The sequence below is a fragment of the Plectropomus leopardus genome, chromosome 15 (genome assembly GCF_008729295.1).
Source record: "Plectropomus leopardus isolate mb chromosome 15, YSFRI_Pleo_2.0, whole genome shotgun sequence".
Lineage (NCBI taxonomy): Eukaryota > Metazoa > Chordata > Actinopteri > Perciformes > Serranidae > Plectropomus > Plectropomus leopardus.
Window position 1 is genome coordinate 6319308 of NC_056477.1, and position 22936 is coordinate 6342243.

At 39.7% G+C, this 22936-nt stretch overlaps 1 protein-coding gene across 1 annotated transcript in view; it reads right to left on the reverse strand.

Moving 5' to 3' along the window:
- slc8a1b (solute carrier family 8 member 1b) overlaps window positions 1-22091 on the reverse strand; it is a 189704-nt gene extending 167613 nt beyond the window's left edge. Inside the window, exons 1-3 of the mRNA XM_042501705.1 lie at window positions 21791-22091; window positions 3951-4877; window positions 582-746 (exon numbers count right to left, since the gene is read on the reverse strand). Of these exons, the coding sequence (XP_042357639.1) occupies window positions 582-746; window positions 3951-4826 (1041 nt within the window). The 5' untranslated portion in view covers window positions 4827-4877; window positions 21791-22091. The remainder of the gene's footprint in view (window positions 1-581; window positions 747-3950; window positions 4878-21790) is intronic.
- Between the last annotated feature and the right edge of the window lie 845 nt (window positions 22092-22936).

Here is a 22936-nt window from a genome sequence, read left to right on the forward strand (position 1 = left end):
TTAAGAAATTGCTAATCTGCTAAATAAAGGTGATCTCCAAAATTCCTAATCCATAGAGTACTGTCAGTAATGGATGACAAATGCTGTACTTCCCATTACAGCTCTACAATCTTGTACGGATGTCTGATAACTGTACAGCACTGTATAGTAGGAAGAAGTAGGTAGTATGAGACTGTTAAAAAAGACTCTGCAGCAATGACACAGAGACACGATGTGTTTATCATACCGGCAGACAGACAGGCAGTTAGATGAATTGCCAATATTAGAACTGAAGCATCTGTTTGCCTTTTTATTTACATATTGATTTAATGGGTGCTGGGTTTGCTTTGCAATTTTCTTTTTTTAGATGTATCATTATCAAATTAATTTGCGAGCTTGGGATGAGACCTTAACAGCATTCATCACTATAATCACCATTATAATGGAAGCAGATAGGAAGTGTGTCATCTGTTGCTGCTTATTTTGTCAGTTTGTTCCCTATAAAGGATAGCAACGCTGAGAAAAACAACCCAGACAGGAGCGGCAGTGACAGGATGTTTTTCTGCTCTCTACATGGGGTCCTTTTTGACTTTGTTACTCACCTCCTTGTCAGGGTGTTTCTGCTTGAGCTCCTTCAGGATCTTGGCCATGTCTCTGCGGGTCTCCTCCTCGTCCAGATCCTTCTCATCAATATCCAAACCCAGTGGACCATCCAGGAAGTCAACACCATGGGAGTTCAGCATCTTGCCATCCATCTCAATGTCCACCTTGTAACAGAAAAGAAAGCAATTTAATCAGAACTATTGATTTTAAGCACTGGAGCAATATGTCAAATCTCAAGGTACAGGAATTTCTGGTGCTGCCATGAAGGTGAACCTGGGAGTGTACAAATAATGGCTTAGAAAAACCAAGCACACAAAGCTAAAAGTTTATAGTGTCCAAGTAGCAAGCTTCAAGGCTGAAAAATGAAACCAATGCAAAGTGCCACGAGCTGCAGTTCCTTAAATGGCTACTTGAGGCTGGCTCCAGGTGTGAGTCGATCTCAATACACCCACGTGTTAAAATGGACAATGTTTACAAAACATGTTTACAGCCTGGTAAAAAAATATTTCTAGTCTTTCTAGGTAATTTCCTCCATTCATGACAACTGTACGGGGGAGAAATATTATACAGCTCACCCATTTAATGTTATAAAAGTTTGAAGTTATGCATAATTAAGGGCATGGCAACATGACAAGTCGCTACCACAGAGATTTATTTGAGTGTGTTTTGAATGATAATTGTAAGCATTTAGCTTTTAGCATTTAGTTGAATTTTAAGCAAGTTCTTTTTTGGGGGGTGGTTTTACACCTTTTTTTCCATTTGTGAATTTGGCAGTTAATGGTTGCTGTAAATGCACTGTGCTAATTTAGCTAGCAGCTAGTATAAGGATTATCTCTACCCTCTTCTGCAGATAAAATACCTCTCTATCAAAAAAAAGATGGTGATGGCCAAAACTCAAAACTTATGGCTTCAAAACAGGAGTCAACAAATCACCGGGTGATATCACATGTGGCTGCTTCTATTATTTTATACAGTCTGTGGTCATTTCTGTGAAGCCTTATGTGCCATAGGGGATGAAGAGGAGTAAGTAAGTTTGGTAATATCTGTGGTGTTGGTTTTACTCATATCCTAAGCTAAAGGTGAATTCCCTGGTTTTCTTTAAGAAATGTCTGTGTTATTTTAAGCAGACACTAGAATCAGCTTTTTTTTAGACATGTTAACGATATGTCAGCCATCTGTTCCCAGCAGAGTAAAGAGCTTATTCTGCTATTTACTGAAAGCCTGTTTTCCTTTGAGTACAGTTTTATTGATGAAATGTCTTTTAGCTCTTTAAGCATGATGGCAATTTAAAACTTCTAAATTATTGGGCTTTCCCCTCTGGGACAGTGTTGGGTTTGATTCAGTGATTTATTTTAGCCACAAGTTGAGATGAAAGTGCTCTTCATGTGCTAATGGAGCATTGATTCTTAATAATCTCATCAAACAAATGAGAGAAAAAGTAACACCAGTAATTTTGGGAGGAAGAGACAGACTCTTAATTTACTGAGTGGTGACTAAATGTACCGTAAGGCACAAAACTAAAAATTTAATTAGATCCATTTGATGCACTGCATAGGACATCACACAAAGCTTTGATGGTAATCAAAACAGGAAATTAAAAAGTGACATTAGTTAGAAAGTATTTGTGTTTGCAGTAATATGCTTCATGGCATGAGTTGGCAGAACTCCAGTCAGTAATACAGATAATTGTTTCAGATACATGTTACTCATGAACTCACTTCCGCCTACATAGAGGGCCTTATCTGCTCTTTTGTTTTTTTTCCGCCATATGCTTGTATGAGGACAGCTTAATTAATTTCCACCAGTCGGCTGTTTTCTAACTGATATGCCTATGGGAAAGAGAGAGCTCCCAGCAACACTACTGACAGATTTTTAGCTCATGAAATGCGTAGTATTCCACACTAGATTAGATGAGTTCCATAAATACCACCATCGTTTTTATCATTTCTATTGTTGTCGTTGTCATCTTCACCATCATAGACTGCTGGTGGGGCGGCAGCATTTTTCTTAACAAAGCGTTAACAATTGAAAGCAAATCCCTGCTTTTTATGTTACAAAATCTAAATATTACAAGAAGAAAATGGTGGTATTGTACGTTTCTCTAAACCATAAATACGTTACATTTGCACCTTTCATACATGTCATATCAACATTTCTAAAGTGACGTAGTACATGAACTGACTTTGTCAGCTGAGAGGTAGAGGGGACGATGGATGGCGTTAAACCTAGGCGAGACAAAGTTGCAGACGACTGCAAATGACTGTTCAAGACCAACAAACATTAAAACCAGTTGTTTTTTAGTGAGTCATTGCCATTTTCTTCAGCTGGGATAATTCCACATCATTTTTGAGACATCGCTACATTTCCTGCTAGGATTGTGCACCCAAAACCAAGTATTAAAGCTAAAACATGATCTCATTACATTTAATGTTAAGAAATGTAAAGTGTCAACACATCCACTACATAGTAACATACAAATGTAACATAAACATGGTTTGCTGAAACAGAATGCAAAAAAAAGTTTTCTGGCGATTGGTTTGGCATGTTAGATTTAGCTGAACTGAAATTAAAGATTATGAGAAATGATATTGGTACCAGATGTAGTTGTAAAAATCTACAGGATCTAATGATTATTCTAATGTTACTGGTATTGGTAGTAATGACGATAGCAATAGGAGTGTAATAATAATTCTGATTATTTTCATATTTTTGACCATCATCTCATTTGATTCTTAAACATTGTACAAACCAAAGTAATTGGTGAGATGTGGGAAGATGTCAAGATCATTACAACTAAATCTGACAGAGCAAGAAATATAATTTTTAGACAAGTTGTAAACAAGCCATTTTGAGAGCTGAAACCAAAAGTGATCAAGTCTAATGGGAATAATAATCCCTCATTGCACAAAGAAACTGAAGACTGGCAGCCTGGGTAATAACTTGACTTCCTGGCTTTGTTTTCTCTTCCAGCTAGGTTTGGCTGAAATGGGTTTTGTTAAAAATCAGTCTGATTGTTTATCACCATGTGTTTCTTGCCGTTTCCTGACATTTTTTTTTGTGATTTTACTGCATTCCTAGATCTCATCAAATGCCTTAGTGAATTCAGTATTATTACTGATAGCCAAAACAAGGAATTAACACTCGAGTTGTAATAAACTGGAAAGCTTAATGATTAAAAAAAAAAATTTTTGGAAAAGTCTATCAGTGTTTTAGGAAGCTTTTATCATTGTGTGGATAATTAATTCTATTAATATTCATACAACTGTGGGAAGCTCTGCTGTAGCAGTAATGGGTGCAATACTAATGCAAAACAACAATGTTAACGGTAGTGCTAGTGGTAGTTCTAGTGTTAATTCTTACGCGCATACCTTGGAAGGAAGTGGACGGTCACCCTCAGTCTCGATGATCATGCCACGCTGCTTGCCAGTGCGGTAGCGTTTGTACACATACTTGTAGAACAGCAGGCGGCGGTCGGCCACCCAGGCGAACACCACACAGATGGGGAAGAAGAGGAACGTGAGCAGCCCCTCCCACACCTGCACAACGCCAGGCGAGATCACGGACAAGATCAGGTAGAGCCAAATGTAGGCGAAGATACTCCAGGTGGCCGTTACAAAGAAGACGCGGAGGTGCTTGACCTTCCTTGTCTCGCCATCGGGCACGACGTACACACAAAGCCCGATGATGACAAACATGTTGAACGCCGCAGAGCCTACAATGGTGGAGGGGCCCAGTGCACCAGCTTGAAACCCGTGACCTATGACCTCTATGACAGACAGCAGGATCTCGGGAGCTGAAGAGCCCAGAGCCATGAGGGTGAGATTGGAGACGGTCTCATTCCAGATCCGAACAGTGGTGGTTGTGGTTTCTCCGTTGGGTTTCTTGATGGTGATCTCCTTTTCCTGCGACGTGATGACCTCTATGGATGCCATGAAACGGTCTGCGATGATTGACACACCCAGGAACATGTAGACCAGAGCCACAAAGTAAACTGTTGCCCTGGCCACTTTGTCACCAAATGACGGGTTTTGGGGCTCCCAAACAGGCAGGACCACCCCTTTTGCGCACGCCTCGGGCTTGCTGCATTCAGTTTTATTCGTGGACACCGCCGAAACAGAGCCACCCAAGTTCGTCTCAGGGGGAGCCCCGGCCGAAGTGGGATGGAGCTCAAGGAGGAGAATCACCACCACGACTGCTAGCCTCAGGGCGGGGGACAGGAGGGAGGAGTGATCCCAGCGACCCATGGTGACGTCCGAACCAAAACAGTGAGGTGACGACTAATGAGGATGTTGAACCTTTAGAGAGAAAGAGAAAAGTTCAGATTAGACCATCACAGACCTTATGAATGTTGTTCAAAACAGGAACATGTTTGGATGAAAGGTTTTAAATTTGATTCTTGATTATTTCAAGATATGGGATGATATTTCACAAGAGTATACTGCAGGCATTTGGGTTTAACCTGCTGCAGGACTTTGTAATATCATTTAATGTCAACAACTTTTGGTAACTCTGGCTTATATTTTTGTTTAACTTCAAGTAATTTCTAAAGGGTCACATTTTTAAAGGACACACTCTGAATTAGTGATACTTAACTTACAAGCCATAGGCCAAATCTGACCCCATTTTCTAATTCATTCATTCAGTCATTAGCCATAACTGCATAACCTCTTTAAGGTCACAGAGGGGCTGGAGCCCATCCCAGCTGTCAATGGGCGAGAGGCAGGGTACACTCTTGATAGATCGCTGGACTATCACAAGCTGACAGCCATCCACACTCACATCTACAGCCGATTTAAAGTCGTCCATTAACCTACATGTCTTTAGGCTGTGGGAGGAAGCTCGAGAACCCAGAGAAAATCCACACTGACACGAGGAGAACATATATTTGTGTGTGAGTCGATAGTGCTAACCACTACACTACCATGCTGCCTATTTTCTCATTCACCATGCCGCCACTGGCATTTTCTAATGGACAATAAAAATTAAATGATTGTTTTTGTACTTGTAGTAAACATAAGGTGCCACAGTGCATAACAGCACCAAATAGAGCTTTTTTTTTTTAAAAAAAGGTGTCAGTGATGCATCCTTCACACCCCTGACAGAGGTTCAGGCGAAAGCCTCTATTGTCCTAAAATTGTAGGCCCTAAAATCCTTGATGTCCTAAATTAGAGAAATGTCCTAACATCCGAGAAATATCCTCAAATCCAAGAAATGTCCTAAAATCTGAGAAACTTTCTAAAATCTGAGATATATCCTGAAGTCCTTGAAACATGATTAGGACTGCTGCGACTGGACCCTGGTCCACTGTAATTTTGTAAAATTGCCCCCCAAGCAAAGCAGATTGAGTATCCCTGCTCTAAAGTCACCTTTGCAGACTTTTGAGCAGTGAGGAGGCTCCCTATATGACACTCGATGCTTTAGAAAAATCAAAAAATAAACAGCCAAGTTCACTTTGAGGCCACAAAGAACCTCCAAACCACAAAAATGAAAACATATGTTTCAGGTAGGATGTTTGCTTAGCTGTTTGGGGGCAGCAAGTTCAAATAACCACACCAAAGATAAACGTCATCTCCTGAACTCAGCACTATATATTTCCAAGGAGCAACTTCTGAAATCTCCGTGCCACATTCCTGCAGCACTAATACCCTGCTGTTCCTCATGAAACCTGGGCAGGAATGGCTCTCTGAGATAACAGTCTGCTTGACTTCTGTCAACAACACAGGCGTGTGAATTAGGTTACTGTACTCACTGGCTTTGAAGCCAGACAGCCATCACTTGAAGGTAATTTTGTATAACGAATTCTATTTCTAAAACTGGCTGGTACGATAACGAAAAGCTTACTGGAAAATTAAAATAAGTATGCACAGGTAGTGAATGTGCATACTCACGGCTTCTTAGATTGGCACACATTTTTATCAATTGCTTGCAGTTTTAAGTCTTGAGAGATTCAGTATGTAACGTTAACCATCTCACAGCAATTTCTGATCTTTTAGATCACATTTTGTCCATTTTTTTTTTCAGCTTGCTGTCAGTCAACTAATCAATAAATTAACTCATCATTAAAGCTACAGTAGATAGATCAGTTTGCCATATTTGGTGAAACTGTCACTATATCCTCAAAGTCGGGCATGAAACAGATTATCTGTGAAAAAACAGGATTCTCGGGCGCCTTCTTGTTCTCTCCTAATGAGAGCAAGAATCCACTGCACCTGAGAGAAAACAACCAATCAGAGCCAGGAGGAGTCTCTAAAGCAGTGTCAATCACTGCACAACAACAGTTTATACGGCAGAGACAAGTAAACAGAAGAAGACTGTCTCAGGGAAGGGAAAGTGAAACCCAGCTTTTCGTCTTCGGTCTTCTTCTGTTTGCTTGTGTTTGCCGTGAAAGCTGTTGTTGGCAGGAGAGGGATGGGCACTTTTTTCATAGCTAGTGGTTGTTTCTAAGCTATTGTGTTAGCAAAATTTCAACTGAGAGAGAGTGTGTGAGTAAATGAGCTGTCATCGATACTGAATTAGAGGCTCCTCCTCGGCTGCAAATGGTTGTCTTGTTTGGTGTGATTGATTCTTGGAAATGTAATTAGGAGCACAAGGAGGAGCCAAAGAAAATACATTTTTCAGACTGGTCTCATGCACTGTTCGTATGTTTCCCTGTGAAAATTAAGCAACATATTCTTATAAATCTAATTGGAAATGCAATTAGGAGCACAAGGAGGGGCCATGTTGGATGGATTTTTTAGGCTGGTGTCATGCACTGTTGGCATGCTTTCCAATGAAAATTAAGCAACAAAATTCAGTATAAATCCAATATAATCATGGACCAGGAAATTGTGTATAATCTAAGTATTTTGGAAGGATGAAATCATATGACCAGTGTTCTGATGGGAGTGAAGGAAGCGGTGGTTGGGGTGGTGGATGGGTCACAAAACACAGGACTTTCCCATGACACTTTCCCCCAGGGACCACTGTTCGACACCATGTGAACATCGTCATTTTAAGGTGCCATGCTTCTTTGTCAAAACCTAATGTCATTAAATTAATTCCCCTCAACCTAAATGCCTGGTGATGTTTATTTTCCGAAACCTAACCTAAGTAACTACCTGCCTAAATCTTACCTAAATAACTTACATAGGTTACGCACTAACTTAAAATTACATTTGTATAGGATATAAGTATATAAGTTTATGTTGTGTGTGTATAATGTCATTCACGGTGTGGTAATTTGTAGTAGGGGACAACAGATTTTCGGACTGGCCGATTACTAGGGCTAATATTTGGCATTTTGCTGATTACCTGTATCGGTATTTTATTTTAATGATTGCCGATCAAATTAAATAAAAAGTGCATTTTTCATTGTAAATTCATATTGGTTCCAAATAGTGGTTATCTGTCTCATTAACTACTAATAATAAGTATCGGTATCGGCCCTGAAAACCAATTATCATCTACTCCTAAATCCTAGGATATCATATGAGCTGCTATATGAGAAAACGCTGCATTTTTTTCACAGATTATTAGCGGAGAGCCCCTTGAGATGAACCATCTCGTTTTAGAGGCAGTCCAACACAAAGCATACATTACAATAGACACAATCACAACACAGAGCATGCATACATGACTCTTATTTACTGACCCACCCCCAACTGACAGGATATAGCAATCAGTTCAGCAAATCTGAAGTTAAACTATTTTGATGTATATTAGGTGTTTGCCTTGCCGCACTCAACCTTTCACATTTTGACCTGCTACTGTGTGTGTACATGTCAACTTTTTCTTCAACCATGTAAACTGGTGGAATAACTAAAACACTTGACTGTGTGTCACATTTTCTGTTTTCTGTTGTTAGCCTAGTTATTTACTAAAAAAACCCCACTGTTTAAACAGCATTTTAAGTGAAGCAAGGAGGATATTTTGCCATAACTAGGCCACTATCTGAGAGACCATAAAATCCCAACTCTGAGACTTCAAATCAGTCACTCAGTTTCCAAGTGACTGCTTGCACACGAACATAAAAAGAGGCGAAATTTAATGTAGAGGAAACATAATTAGCTAAGAATCAATTTCAATGAAATAAAAGTGTCCCTGTAGCCCAACACATAGTCAGGGCAGTTACTACTCATAACAAGCTGATTGCACATTGTTGGGTCATTTTCCACGGGGAGAGTAATCCATCCGTACAGAAATGCTGTGGTTATGAGAATGGACCATGCACAGAGTACTCACATTTTGTGTGCAATTAAAACTGTTTGCTGCCTTCATGAAGGTGTAAAAGTGTCTGCATTCAGGCAGAGTTAGAATCATAATTATAAACTTTATGTAGCTCCTGACAAAGCACAATTACATGGTGCTTCACAGAAAAGGAAGAAGCAGATATGTTCATTAGCATTTCCTCACTATGTTGATGTTGATGGATCTGCACAATGTTATGTTTCCTACCCATCTAGGCTACAGGGTTGCTTTCGAGAGTAGTAACCAGGAGACTAGTGGCTGCTTTGTGGTTAAACAGGATTGACACAACTTGGACTTCCAAAGTTATCAGCAGGAAGTTAGAATTAATTCCAAAATGCACAGGGAGCCAATGTGCATAGGTGGTCTTTGATAAGAGAAAGGAAGCGGACGAAGGCAAAGGGATGCGGGTGATTTCATGTTTAAGTACAAGTTTCTGAGACACACGCACACATCCTCCCCAGAGGTTTTAGGGGATAAAACGAAAAATGCAAATATGCCTTTCAATGTTGCCAAATTTATGGAATAACAGAGCGTCCAGACAGATTTTGAATAAGTGTGCCCATGTATTCTCTGTGGAGCTGAGACGCCTACAAGCAAAGGAGAGAATGAATGACTGTCTGCTATGTTTTTTATGTTATGTTAGGCAGTATACACAGCTCTGTGTATAAAAAGGTAGAGTTGGATGAATTTTTTAGACCGCATTATGTGTATTTTTTGCTGGTACTGTCTAAAATAAGTGGGCCAATATTATATAAACATAACAGCAGATCCTTTTTACTCTTAAACATCAGTATTTGTGTCTGACATGAGAATCTGAAATCTGTGAGGCTACGGAAAGGAAATACTTTAATGTTATATTTAACGCCTTTCAGTGGAATGGTGATCATGTCATCGTTGACCAAAGTTACTGAAATTAACCTTGAGGGGAATGTGAACATCTGGACCAAATTTAATGGAAGTCTATTCAATACTTGTTCAGACATTTCAACTGAAAATCACTTTAAAATGTCAACCTTAAGGTCGCAATAACTGACCGACTATGAATGTATGTCCAAAATCTCTTGGCCATCAGTAAAATAATTGTTAGGCTATTTCAGTCTGGAAAAAAAGTGGACAGAACTATCAATATCCCTAAGATCCTGCCATTAGCATGCCAAAAAATATCATTTCACTTTTGTAATATTTATTTTAATTATTGTATATCACCCAGTCAGTGATGGTGAAAATGGGTATTTACACTTGATTTTTAAAACTAGAGGAAGTCCATATTTATAAGCACCTTTCCCAAATGTGGTCTAGCTCTCAAATGTTCAGGAATATTTCCTGACTGGGGTCATGAGTGCATGCGAGCACGGACTGATATTCACGGAAATATGTACCACGAATTTCCCACCTCAAGACCTGGCTACATTCAGGAAAATGCTGCAATAGTTGTGTTGTGAATGGAAGCAGCAACACAAGTATGTAAAGGGTCCGTGTCCATCTGCCGAAAGACAGTTTTATGTGGAGTGAGCGAACCCATCACGACATTCAGCTGATGACATATTTGAATCTGCAACTTGTTAATCCTCATGTTATGCCAATGCTATCATGGACAATTGCTTGTCTTGCAATCTTGTTCAGTATAAAATACACCACAAGAACATTAGCACCTGACAAAACAGCTCTTTGCCCACCAATAATAACACACATACTTCTGCCGCATACACTTACATCCAGCTTTGCCCTATCATCATCTTTCGCTGATGCATTTTATTGCATCCATAAGTGTTGCATTATTGTCGCCATTTGCTGGACTGTCCCTTGCGCCATCTATTTCGGTATTGTCATGATATTTGTGAGGCAGGAAATGTTCCAAATTTAACTGATTAATCAATAGTCTATGCAATGCATTTGCTAAGGTTTGAAATAAGCAACTTTTTAAAAAAAATAACAATTCATGAATTAATCGATCGTTTTTTCCATTAAAGAACCCACAACATGTTTCTCTTCATTAATATTTATCTGGCAAACACACATGACGTCAGTCCCCTCTTTAATCACATCTGCAGAGACAGTTAGCCAGAACAAACTTAAACCACTAGTTGACATTTTAATGAAAACGCTGCTGCATGCACACTAGTAATCCTTTTAATCAGGGATCAATAACAAGAACCAAGACCCAAAACAAAGATCAGCTTCGAACTCTCCTCAACAAGCCTCTTCCATGTCGCTGCATGCCAACATCCATTTCCCGATAATTAATTGTTCACACTGTTACATGCATACGCAGCACTTTTTATCCGACATCAATAGTTACATCAGTGCTTTCCTGCTTTTCTATCCAAACACAATGCTCATTATAGATGAGGCTGAAAATCCCCCAACAATATGGATCACATTTTCTCTCACATTACATGCGGCGAGGCTCGGGGGCCGTGGGGCCCTGACACTATTAAAGCTAAATGAACAACACAGAATCCATTTCTACAGGGAACGAGTCGATGTGGAAATGTCTGTATCAAGCATATTTGCGTGCCGTGGCTACTGTTGAGGGCTATTTGCTGCACGAATCTCTTATTGTGTAATGCATGTTCAGTCCCTCAGTGGTGAATTTAACAAATATTTGGGTTAAATACGTGTGCCGAGTGTTCAGTTTGAGTGCTGCTTTGTCGCTGTGTGCCAAGTGAGCTCAGCTGTTGTGCTAGAGCGTTTTTCTTAAGAAACTAAGAAAATCAATTCCTAACAAAATTACATTTCAAATTAATTAAACTTTATTTCAGAACGTCCATAACCAAACATTTTCCCAGCTAATGGGATCCAGGAGCTCTTTGCCTTCTATGGCCTTCTTGTGTGGCCACACAAGGCTTTGTGTGGCATTTCCAAGTGATCAATAATTCAGCGTGCTGTGGGATTTGGTAGTTTTCACTTAAGGATGTCATTTTTCAAACAGGCTGATGGCTAAAGAGCATGCCAGCTGTTCTCTACACAATAGATTGTGCTTTACATTGTTTCTCTACACCAGTGGATGCTCAAGGTGATGCCCATGAAATCTTAAAAAAAAAATCAGAAAATATAATATTCAAAATGCTGGATTAAAAAAAATACTGTATGAATTGTATCATTAACAGGTTGATGTGTGCAAAACCCATAAGAGCCTGATCAAAATGTGAAGATGACTGTGCAGCACCTTTAACTGTCAGGCTTGCTGTGACCGCGCCCACTTGCACGTCTTTATGTCGAAGAGAAAACCACATTAAAAAGGAAATGACCATTAAAAAGGACGTGGCACCGCTTGGGGTCCAATAGATTCACAGTCGGTCGGAAAACTGGCCATTTTTATCCCATGCTTTTAGTTTTTTTTTGGTGTCAGCTCTTCAGCCAATATGAAAAAGTACATTTTTCATCAAAGGAGGTAACTTTTAAGATATTTTACACAGTGAATAAACTGCAAGACTGAGGACATCTCATGCAAAAAAAAAAAGATGTTTAAGGATAAGTCCAACAAAAATAGTTTAATGAACCAGTGTGTAGGATTTAGGGGGGTATACTGGCAGAAATTGAATATAATATAATAAGTATGCTTTCATTTGTTTCTACAGTAGCCCAGAATGGACAAACTAAACACCAAACCTAGATATTGCAGTTCACATTTTCTTGTTGGCCTTCATACTTAACAGCCCCTCTGCAATAACAGCGTCAGAAAACACTGACTTTTTTTTAGAAAAAAATGCTTTATTTAGTGTTTTTACTTGTTTAAATCAACGTGTCCCCGTGACCCTCTCAAGAGACACATCGATGGTTAGAAGATCCTGTGTTATACCACAGAGCAGAGAAGCATTTTAATTATGACTCAGAGCCTTTAACACTCATTATCCGCATTTTTTCATGTAACGATCCACTCACACAGTAATCAAAGTTGATTAATTTTACTGGCTCTGTTCTGATGGGCCTGTGACCCTGAACAGGACAAATGGGAAAAGAGAATGAATGGGCGAATTAAAAATTTGAGATGTCATCGCCAGGGGAGCTGCAACATTCCTCACACAAACATGTTGAGGCTGCATTGCCTTGCTGAAAGGCTTTTGATGAGGATTTTGGTTGTTTTTCAGCTGGTTTAAGAATTAAAACCAACAATCCAGCAAGACTTCCTATCTGAGAGCATTTACACCTCCCAGTTCCTACCACAGTTGAAACCTTGAGTGAAAAATAACTTTTCTTGTGCTACTTTCAGGTGCCTATCATAAGTATTTACACCTTTGAACTCTGAGAAAATTGGTGCAGTTTCATTCCAAAGATGGGGAAGAAAGGCAGTGAGCAACTTGGTAAGAAATGTTCAACAAATTGTGAGAGACTAGGAGATTTATAAAGTAATTTTTCAAAACCTAGGGAAAAAATGTCTAGGGAAAAAGGCAAAAAGCACAAAAACTATGTTTAAAATTATTAAAGTTACATATATGAAATTAGGTTACAGAATTATCAACATTTTTAAGCACTTTTCCCAGCTCATTTTTAACTTTCTTTTTCTATTTATAAGCAATTTTCAGGTAACTAACTGACTTCTTTCCTTGTTATGAGAGGGCTATTACTGTGCATGTTTTATTAAAGAGCACTGTGTTGTATGTCACCACAGCAAAAATACGATTCATATATGAACCCCGAGTCAGTGCTCTGGCTCCTGTTCCTCCCTGTGTTTCTTCTCACCAGCTTGCTTAAAATTCATCCTCACGGACAAAAGCCCTTGATAATCTTGCTTACACAATCCTGATTACTTTACACTTTATCGGGAGATTACACTTCAGATGACTTGAGATCATTACCTGCTCTGTTTACAGTTCCGTTTTGCCATACGACTGCAAAATGTATCCTGCAGGAATGACTGATTGTTCTTTTTCCGCACAAGAGCCATTACCGGCTATTTGATAAAGGAAAAATTGATGCCCTGGATGGTATCAGCACCGAACTCAGGGGTGTATGTTTACGCGTGTGCTGTTAACGCTAGAGAGGCTTAGTCGCTGAACAGTGGCTGCTATTTTGGATTTTGTAATTGAACTATCAGGTTTCAGAATATCCCGCCATGGTTTCCTCTGGTGTTATGACCTCAAAAACTTGGCTCCGTTTCAAAAGGAACAACATGAGACAAGCAGACCCAGCTTCAAAAAAAGCTCACACACACACACACACACACACACACACACACACACACACACACACACACACACACACACACACACACACACACACACACACACACACAAAATGGACCACTGAATCTTCCTCCCCAGAGGCAAAAACAAAAGCACAATACATAAAGTTAAGAAAACCAAAACCATGTGCTGCACTAAGGCAAGCTGTTCCCTCTCTGCCCCAATACTGTCACTCCTCCGAGCCTCTGAGGGCAGCACCCAAAGGTGCCAAAAAGGCAGCTGAATAGACGGACATGCAACAGAGAAAAGAGAGAAAGAGGAAGAAAGGGGAGTGCAGAAGACATGAACCCACTTTCTGCACAGTGTAAGCCTGGTGGATGTTCCTCAAGAGACCGAATCATGTAGAGAAACTTTTCAAAAGCTAGGGAGGTAGTGATGGCTATCTTGAGAGATTTTTTTTAAAATCTTCACAGTCTGCTTTTGAACAGTGATTCACATCCTTAAATTGATGCACATTATGTGTCAGGACCTTCATGTGATAAGATTTCACTTCCAGGACATCAATCTGATTTTGGTTGCTGGATATGATTGATATGACCAAAGTACCATAGTTTTAAATTGAATTTTAAGGGAAATTCTTGGGAAAAAATCAAATTATTAAAATTAAATATATAAATAAATAATATTCATCATTATTGTATTTTTCCATGCAATTTCCCAAGGTCCAAGTTTTGTTTTTTTTTTTAAATATTTCAGTTTATTACTTGTTTGGTTATCATCCTCGTCTTTCTCTCATGGATATTATAGTGAAGTCGCTTTCTCTCGGCTGCTCGCCATGACGTCATCTGCCGGACGCTGTGACAGTGACACAGAATTTCAAATTAAGGGCACGCCTGAAAGAGGATGATATGGATCAATGTTTACACTTTGCATCAATGTTACGTGATTGTTGCTCATTTAATCAATATATCAATGCAGATCGATGGATTGTTACACCCCTTGTAATTTTCTTGTATATTTTCGTAATTTCTTGCTCATTTCTGGGTCATTTCTTCTTTTGTTGCTCATTGCCTCCCTTCCCATGTTTTTGAAAGAAATCAAGCCAATTTTGCCCTAGTTTCAACAGTTAAAAATGAGTACATGTTGAATATGGGCATGCCAAGAAAAATAAACCAATGTGTTTCAGGAGAACACAGAGCCTGCTGCTCCGAGGTGCAGCCTGTCTGAGGAGCTTTTTCCTCTCCATGAGGCAAGAGGTGATGATAGAAAAATGTAAAACACTGAGGAAAAGAGTGACAAAGAATATTATGTTGAATATATGCAGAATAAATATGGATAGAGTGGGAGCTGTAAAGAGAAAGACTGAAGGAGAGGGAGGAAACAGAGCGAGGCAGCTAGAGGAAAAGAGACAGATGGAAAAAAAGGGAGGAAAGAGAGTTAACCTAATAAACCATCACCTCCCCTAATATAATATAACCAAAGGGATATTCCACTGTAATTTGTGTGTGAAAGCAGGACCAAATATGCTCACACACACGCACGCACGCACGCACGCACGCACGCACACACACACACACACACACACACACTAGCCCCTGCAAACAACTGAAGATTAATGGTGTGCGTTTACCGTCATTACAGTGATGTTGAGCTCCTTTAGCCTGGATCTGCCTTATAGCGCTCCTCAAGCCAAGATGTCTTGTCATATTATTACACTTACAGCGGAGGAAAACGTCAGGCTGGAACTGCAATACACAGAGCTATTTCCTAAAGTCTTTTACTCTGTCTATCCACCAACATTATCTGCACCTCTGTGAATCTGGTATGTGATGAGGGACGCGAAGATGCGGTGGAGGGACGATGAGATATGGAAACAGGAATAAGAGGAAAATCATTTAAAAAGCTCAAAAGTCAAATAAATCACTCTCCTTATCTCCAGTGCTCCACTCTTTCATAGGAGAGGAACGAGCCAAAGGCAAGCAATCATCCTCAAACTAACCTCATATAAACTCTGCTTCCAGGGGTGGGTGGTGCAATCAGTATGGGCAGAGATATCGGTTATGGTGGCGGAGTCTGCCGCCTTTAGCTAGCCCCGGTCCCCCTATCATCTGTAAGTCAGTTGGTTTTCTCAAAGAGCATTTCTGCCATCTTTCTGAAAACTTGAAATATGTCCTCTTTTGATATTCTACACTAAATTGCTACCTTCTCCTTCACTGGAAAGCACAATATGCCTTCAACAATAACATGTCACCGGCAAACTGTCACAGCTTCACATTATATCTACACTTAAAGCTGCAATAGTCAATATTTCTGTGTTGTCACTGATTAAAATAAGAATGTGCAAGATGACAAACCCACTGATAATTATTGCTACCCCAGGTCTATGAAGTTTCCACATATTTTCATGCACAAAATTTCAAAACTTCTCCATGACTTTTCAATGACCCATTTAAAAAAAATCCATTACAGAAAAGCCTGTGTTTCACTGCATTTGCAGGACTTGCTGGTCCGGTTAGAATACTTTCATACAAACACGCAGGAAAGTCTCACTTCCCCTAACATACTACACCACACTATGTCACATAAACACATAACCTGTTTTAAAGGGGAAGGCCTGGTTGTTATTTGTCATAGAGAATGGAAACCGTGCACGTTTTCCATTTGTATCAAGCGGTAAATAAGTTATTTGGGTTCATTTGCCTCACTTGACATTCTGCGTACTTTGATGTGACTATTGTGAATCACAACGTCTGTTCTGAAACCATATAAGCTTCAGCCCTAAGCTGATGCATATTAAAGATGTGATGTCAGCAGCTAACATACAGAAAATGCATTTACTATTATGTTCCATGTTGTGTAACAATTGATTTATTTCCACACAACTTCAACAATTTTTTTTCAAAACATGCAATGATTTTTTACCAACTCAATGACTTTCCCAAGTTTTCCATAACCCTGAGAATCCATTTTAGAATCTTTCAGCACATTTCTGGTTTTGCGGCCCGCAACTTTGCTGTTTTAGTTCACTAAGTCAGTGCTGTCATCAACCTTTCCAGCATGTGGAGGCACAGTTATCAACAGAAAAAATGTCTGACGAACCCACTGAATTCACCAAATTTGCTGACACACAAAATTAGCAACTAGCTGATAAACAAAGTGCAACATTTAGCAGCTTAAGACTCAGTTGTTCCCATCAGGCGTTGGTGGAGAACAAAACGGAGCAAGAAGACTAAATATTGCACTTACATTTGTTGGGTGGACAGAAAAATGACTCAAACTGAAAACTCAACTAAACTACAATTATAACGTAGCAGTCAACAATGTAAGAAAACGCAAAGAGGGATTAAAGAACAGTGGAAAAGATGAAGGAGCTCATGGATTCACATTTCACTGGAGTTGTACCTTGCACAGTTCCATGTGACTAATAAATGGTTGATTGAACTAAGATGATATGTCAATGTTGTGCTTATATCCGTTTTTTTTTTTTTTTATCTATCAGCAAACAACATGCCTCGGCATTGACTGAGAAAGAGGCTCTGAGACAAACTTATTAACATGCAATATAAATTTTACTTGAATACTTTGTTTTCATGTTCTTCATCAGGGTTTGGTACCAAAACCCAGCGCCAACATGGGACCGGTTTCTGTACGACCAGTATCTACCGGACCGGATCATAACAAAGACTTCAGTGCTTCATTTATGTGCCAAATTGTGTGGGTGGAAGGAAAAATAACAACAACAACCCTACAATACATCACGCAAGTATAATGCATTACTTTCTGTAAAGCATGTAACCTTGTTTGGATTCATCCATATTTTATCACTGATACATTGCTTTAGTTGTGGGGGGTTGTGTCTATACTCATCCACCAGCTGCAAGGACACAGTGGAAACACTTTATATCCATATGCTTGGTAAATGTGGTACATTTATTTTTTTTACCAAGCGATGCAGTAAACAACTGGAAGCTTCTGCCTCATCATAGATGTATTACTACAGCAGCTGCTACGGAGAATAAGATCATATTTCCTGCAAATTTGCGAGAGTTTACTGTTTCTTTCTATTATGGAGTTAAGTATAATGTATAATATAAATGTCATATATGAATATATACATATAATAATAAAAATAATCATATGGCACTTACAGATTGAAGTTTTGCTTTAATAACCTGGTAGAACAACGGCCTGTTTTTATGCTGTAGGGATCTACCGTTTTTGCCAAATTACAAAATCTTCCCCAGTACAGCATCAGATGGAGTGAACTTGCCAATAAAGGCTGCCAATGTGATAGTCTCATTTGTTTACTGTGCTTTTACGAAGATTAACATGACAATGATTTATTTGCATCACAGTGACATAAGCAATGCCTCTCACAGAGCTGACTGTTGTGTCAATCTGACAGCCTTAGTGTTTTTTTTCTGTTGTACACATCCATACTAACAATATACCTCACATACAGTACATCTCATTTATGTCATCACATTATCTGTATCGAACCTGACAACAGTTGCCATGCAGTGTAATGTAGCAGTACACCCACGTATTGGCCTAAGGACTTATAATTGACAATGGGGTCGCACATATCAACCAATCAGCATAACAAGTGACCTGCGCTGGGTGGCAAGTTTGCAGAGAATGCTTCAATGCGCGTATTGATTTCTGATAGATATAATCTTCCTTATGGTGTGACACTGGGGGCTACCTATTACCTTTTAGCTATTGAACTGATGATGAGGGGAGGGCAAACTATCAACTATCAACATTATCCTCTATCTGCTTTCACATCACTACGCAGGCGGAGTGCAGTATTCATTTTGCAAAATATTTAGGGCCCACGGCCGTGTTTTATTTTTTTAATTTCTTTGAAAATTGTAAAAATGTATCTGTATTTTTTATGATTAGAAAAAGAAATAAAACGTGTAAAAGTGTAAGTGTAGTTTAAAAAAAATGTTTACAAGTGGACTTGAAAAGGCCATTTACCGCAACGGACTATCTGATCCACAACAAAATCAGCAGCTTTTTTGCAACCCCCCCCCCCCCAATTTTTCATGCCACTTTACATTAGTAGAAGCATTACTTGACCTGTCCTTGCCATGAATGAATAATGTTTACTGTAAAAACTATAGTGAACAGGGTCCTTATCGCAGAAAGAAGCAGAGCAACTTTTGGGTGTGTGGGAACATAGAAATCTGTTCTTGGAAAAAAGTGGTTGGGTAAAATTTGAGCCCTTTGGGAGGATATATGTAAAGTTTTAGCTTTACATTAAGTATATAAGCATACAGCATTCAGTCTGACTCTTATATATGCAACAATAAATGCATTTTTTTTCGTCAGCATGTATGAATGTTGGGGTTTGAACCAGGTCAGAGTGTTTTAATGATCAAAGTCTAATCCTTTGAAACATGAGAATATTGGTTTGATTTTGTTCAAAAGCATGGGAAAAAGTCAATGAGCAACTTAAGAAATTATCAATTAAAAAAAAAGTAAAACATACAACAACATTCCCTTAAAATTAGAAAAAAAAAAGAAAAACATGGTTTTAAAATATCTAACAATCAAAGAAATGACTTAAAGGTGCTTAAAAAAAATAATAATTCTGGCAAATAATTCTGAAATAATACTTGTGATCATTTTGAATATAGTTTTTGAACATTTTCCCCAGCATTTTTTAACATCAATTTGCCAGATCTAGTAATTTCTTGTAATTTGTGAAACAGTTCTTGCCAAGTTGCTAATTGCCTTTTTAAACATCTTTTCAAAAAAAAAAAACAAAAAACTAATTTGCTCAGATTTCAAAGGTTTAAATAGAAAAGTGATGTCAATCCAGGTTTCAAGGTGTTAAACCTTAAATATTTTAACATAAACCCATACAAATTTAGGCAAAATATTCGCCAAAATAATATATATATATATATATATATATATATATATATATATATGTGTGTGTGTGTGTGTGTGTGTGTGTGTGTGTATACATATACATATATATATATATATATATATATATATATATATATATATATATATATATATATATATATAAGCAGCAATCTCAGTATTACGATGAACATTCAGAAAAAAGCTGCTAATTTTATGATACTGATCAAAATTGAAGAAAAATGGTGGAAAGGGGTCTTTTTGTAGCATATTGCAAAAAATAGTATTGTATATTAAGTTAAGAAAAAATCACATCATATCCTGTATACCACGCTGTGTCTGTGATATGCTAACTCTGCTTCTTCCATCGCGAATTAAGGTCCTCTCTGCCCACTGAATCATTTACAACATTGTGAGCCAGCAGTTGTTAGACTGAAGCAGCTATGTTACTGAAGAAAGCTTCAAGTTGTGTGTTTGTATGTGTGTGTGTGTGTGTGTGTGTGTGTGTGTGTGTGTGTGTGTTGGGGGGTGGGGGTTGGTGGGGCTCTCCTCAACCAGCTTATGAACGGCCCTGCTCGATCTTAGACTCACTCTGATATGACCTGAATCTAGAGCCGGAGAAAGGGTCTGTACTAATTATAAAACACCTCTCCTATGTTAATCTGAAACGGTTTAATTGTGATGCCTAAAATGAATCACCACTGCAACCCCACAAGATCTTACATCCCATCAATAACCAACTGCACCACTGCTGGAAGGTAAATAAGGCAGTAAAGACCCCTGGCTGCGTTTCAGTTTTTCATTGTCGTAAATAAATATTTCATACCATCCACAGTGGATGAGCTACCATTCCTCTGTGCCATGCCCATAAAGCCTCAACTGAAGTCAGCTGGAAAAAGATTGCCTGGAAAGCCTTGATGGTACCTGCCTGACGTGCCAAGCACTCATCGCAAGGGGAAGCGTTTGTAGTGTCACATCAGGAGAATCTGCTGCTTCCTCTAATATTATGTGTGCCAGGTTGAACAGTTAACTGATGTGTGAAGCCCTTCTGCAGTTTCATTTCTCTTTTATCACACAAAAAGCAGGAAGTAAAATAAGATTTCACGTTTAAGACTAAAAATCCAACTGATCCAGCTCTAATGTTGCATGGATGCTGAATTAAACCCGTTCAAACTCAACTACGGGGCTCAGATGTCTCCCAAAATCTGCTCTGCACCGATGCATGTGCCAATGCACTCCACCACAGCACTGTACTGTTTGGCGCAAAGGATGGAGGACGCATAGGATTGCGCAAATGTGGCTTCCAGTGCGCCTTTAAGCAGTTGGATCAGTGGTCCTCTCCGTGGATTACAATCTCTGAGGGGGCAATGTAGCCTGACGCATGTTTGTCGCCCAACTTCCACATTGAAAGCCTATAAAAAGGGTGCGAGCGTGGTTATCTGAACGTGCTCTGCATCCGTAATTATTATTCCTCCAGAAAGGAGCGAGGCAGGCGGTTGGACTTAAACATGCAAGGAGGGGAAAGCAGGGAGGAAGGGTGGGGGTGAAGGGCAAAAAAGAAATAAAAAAAAATACAGCCCCTGCCTGGAGCGAAAAGAAGCAAGCAGCGTCCGGATCCTGAACCGGCTGCTCATTTTAATGCAAAAAGAAATGAACACCTCCCACCGCACCTCAGATTTCTCCCCTCTCCGGAAAAATCTCCCAGAGGTGGAGAAGCGCAGTGTGGAGAGCGTGGTCCGGGAGGATGAGGTGCACGAAACATCGTCTCCACATCGCACCCCAAACCTCCCGACGCATGGTGCTCTCTGGGCTCCATGAGCGTCCCCCTTTGCATCCCATTCACTCCACGTCCCCCCCTCCCCAAATAACTTGCTTTCACCACACAATGCGGCGAAACAGGGGCAAAGACCCCCCGCATTCAATACCATTAACATCTTCGCTTCAAAACGTGCCAAGAAAACTGCAGCATGTCCTACCTTTTTATCCAGAGAGAGTCCACAATCCGGAGAAGAGTCAGTAGTAAACGCAGCACGGTGGCTCTACTAGTACAGGGAGTGAGAGGAGGAGTAGTAGTAGTAGAGGTAAGCCAGCAGTGGGGAATGGTAATGGAGACGCGGGGAGCTCTTATACGCCAGCCAAGGCGGCGTATCCACCGACCGAGACGCACAAAAGAAAGGGAGAGGTGACCGGATTCCCATGCACTGACAGCTTTTTTTATTTGTTGCTGTTGTTTTCGGCTCTTGCCTACTCCTCGTTTCCATGCAGCGCGACCTGTATGATCGGATGACGGAGCGGCGCTTCATCAGCAAACCCGCATTTGTTGGGACTTCTTCCTCATTCTTCCTTTCCGTTTCCCCCCTCTCGCTCCGTGCAAAGCGCAAGAGAAAGACAGAGTGAGTGAGAAAGAGAGAGAGAACGAGAGTGTGTGCGTGTGTGTGTGTGTGCGTGTGTGTGTGTGTGTATGCAGGTCTCTACTTCATCTGTTCCCTCACACACTGACTGAGGATCAGCGCGCCCTCCCTCTCCTCCTTCTCTCTCTCTGCGCTGTGTGTGTGTGTGTGTGTGTGCCTCTCACCTCTGTCGTTTTGTGTGTCTATTCACATACTTCTTCTCTCTCTCAGACACACGCCCGCTCTTCCCCCCCTTTTCTCACACACATACTCCCCTTACCCCCCTTTCGGGTTAATATCAATGCCCCATTGAAAATAAACAGTGAGGGCAGAAACATGCCTAGTATCCATTTCTATCTCTCTTTCTCTATCCATAAGACAGACTGAACAAGCATGATAGTTTAATTGTGTCTTAAGTCAACATGTTTTATTGCATTCTGTTAATTTTGTCTATATGTCCACTAAAAGTGTGTTTTTTTCTGACAAGCTGTCAGGTGTCCATTAAAATGTTGATACTGCCACAAAACCAACATTCTGAATCAGGTTGTAAAAAGCAGTTGTCTATGCTAAAATTTCGGGTGTGATCAGTGCTGGACATTTGGCGCCCTATGGCAAGCTTGCCCCTCACAATTTTATATTTATTGTATGTATTTCAAACAAGGGTAAGAGCTGATGATACATAAACACATATAAACAACTTGGCTAACACAATTATAATAAATGACAAATAGT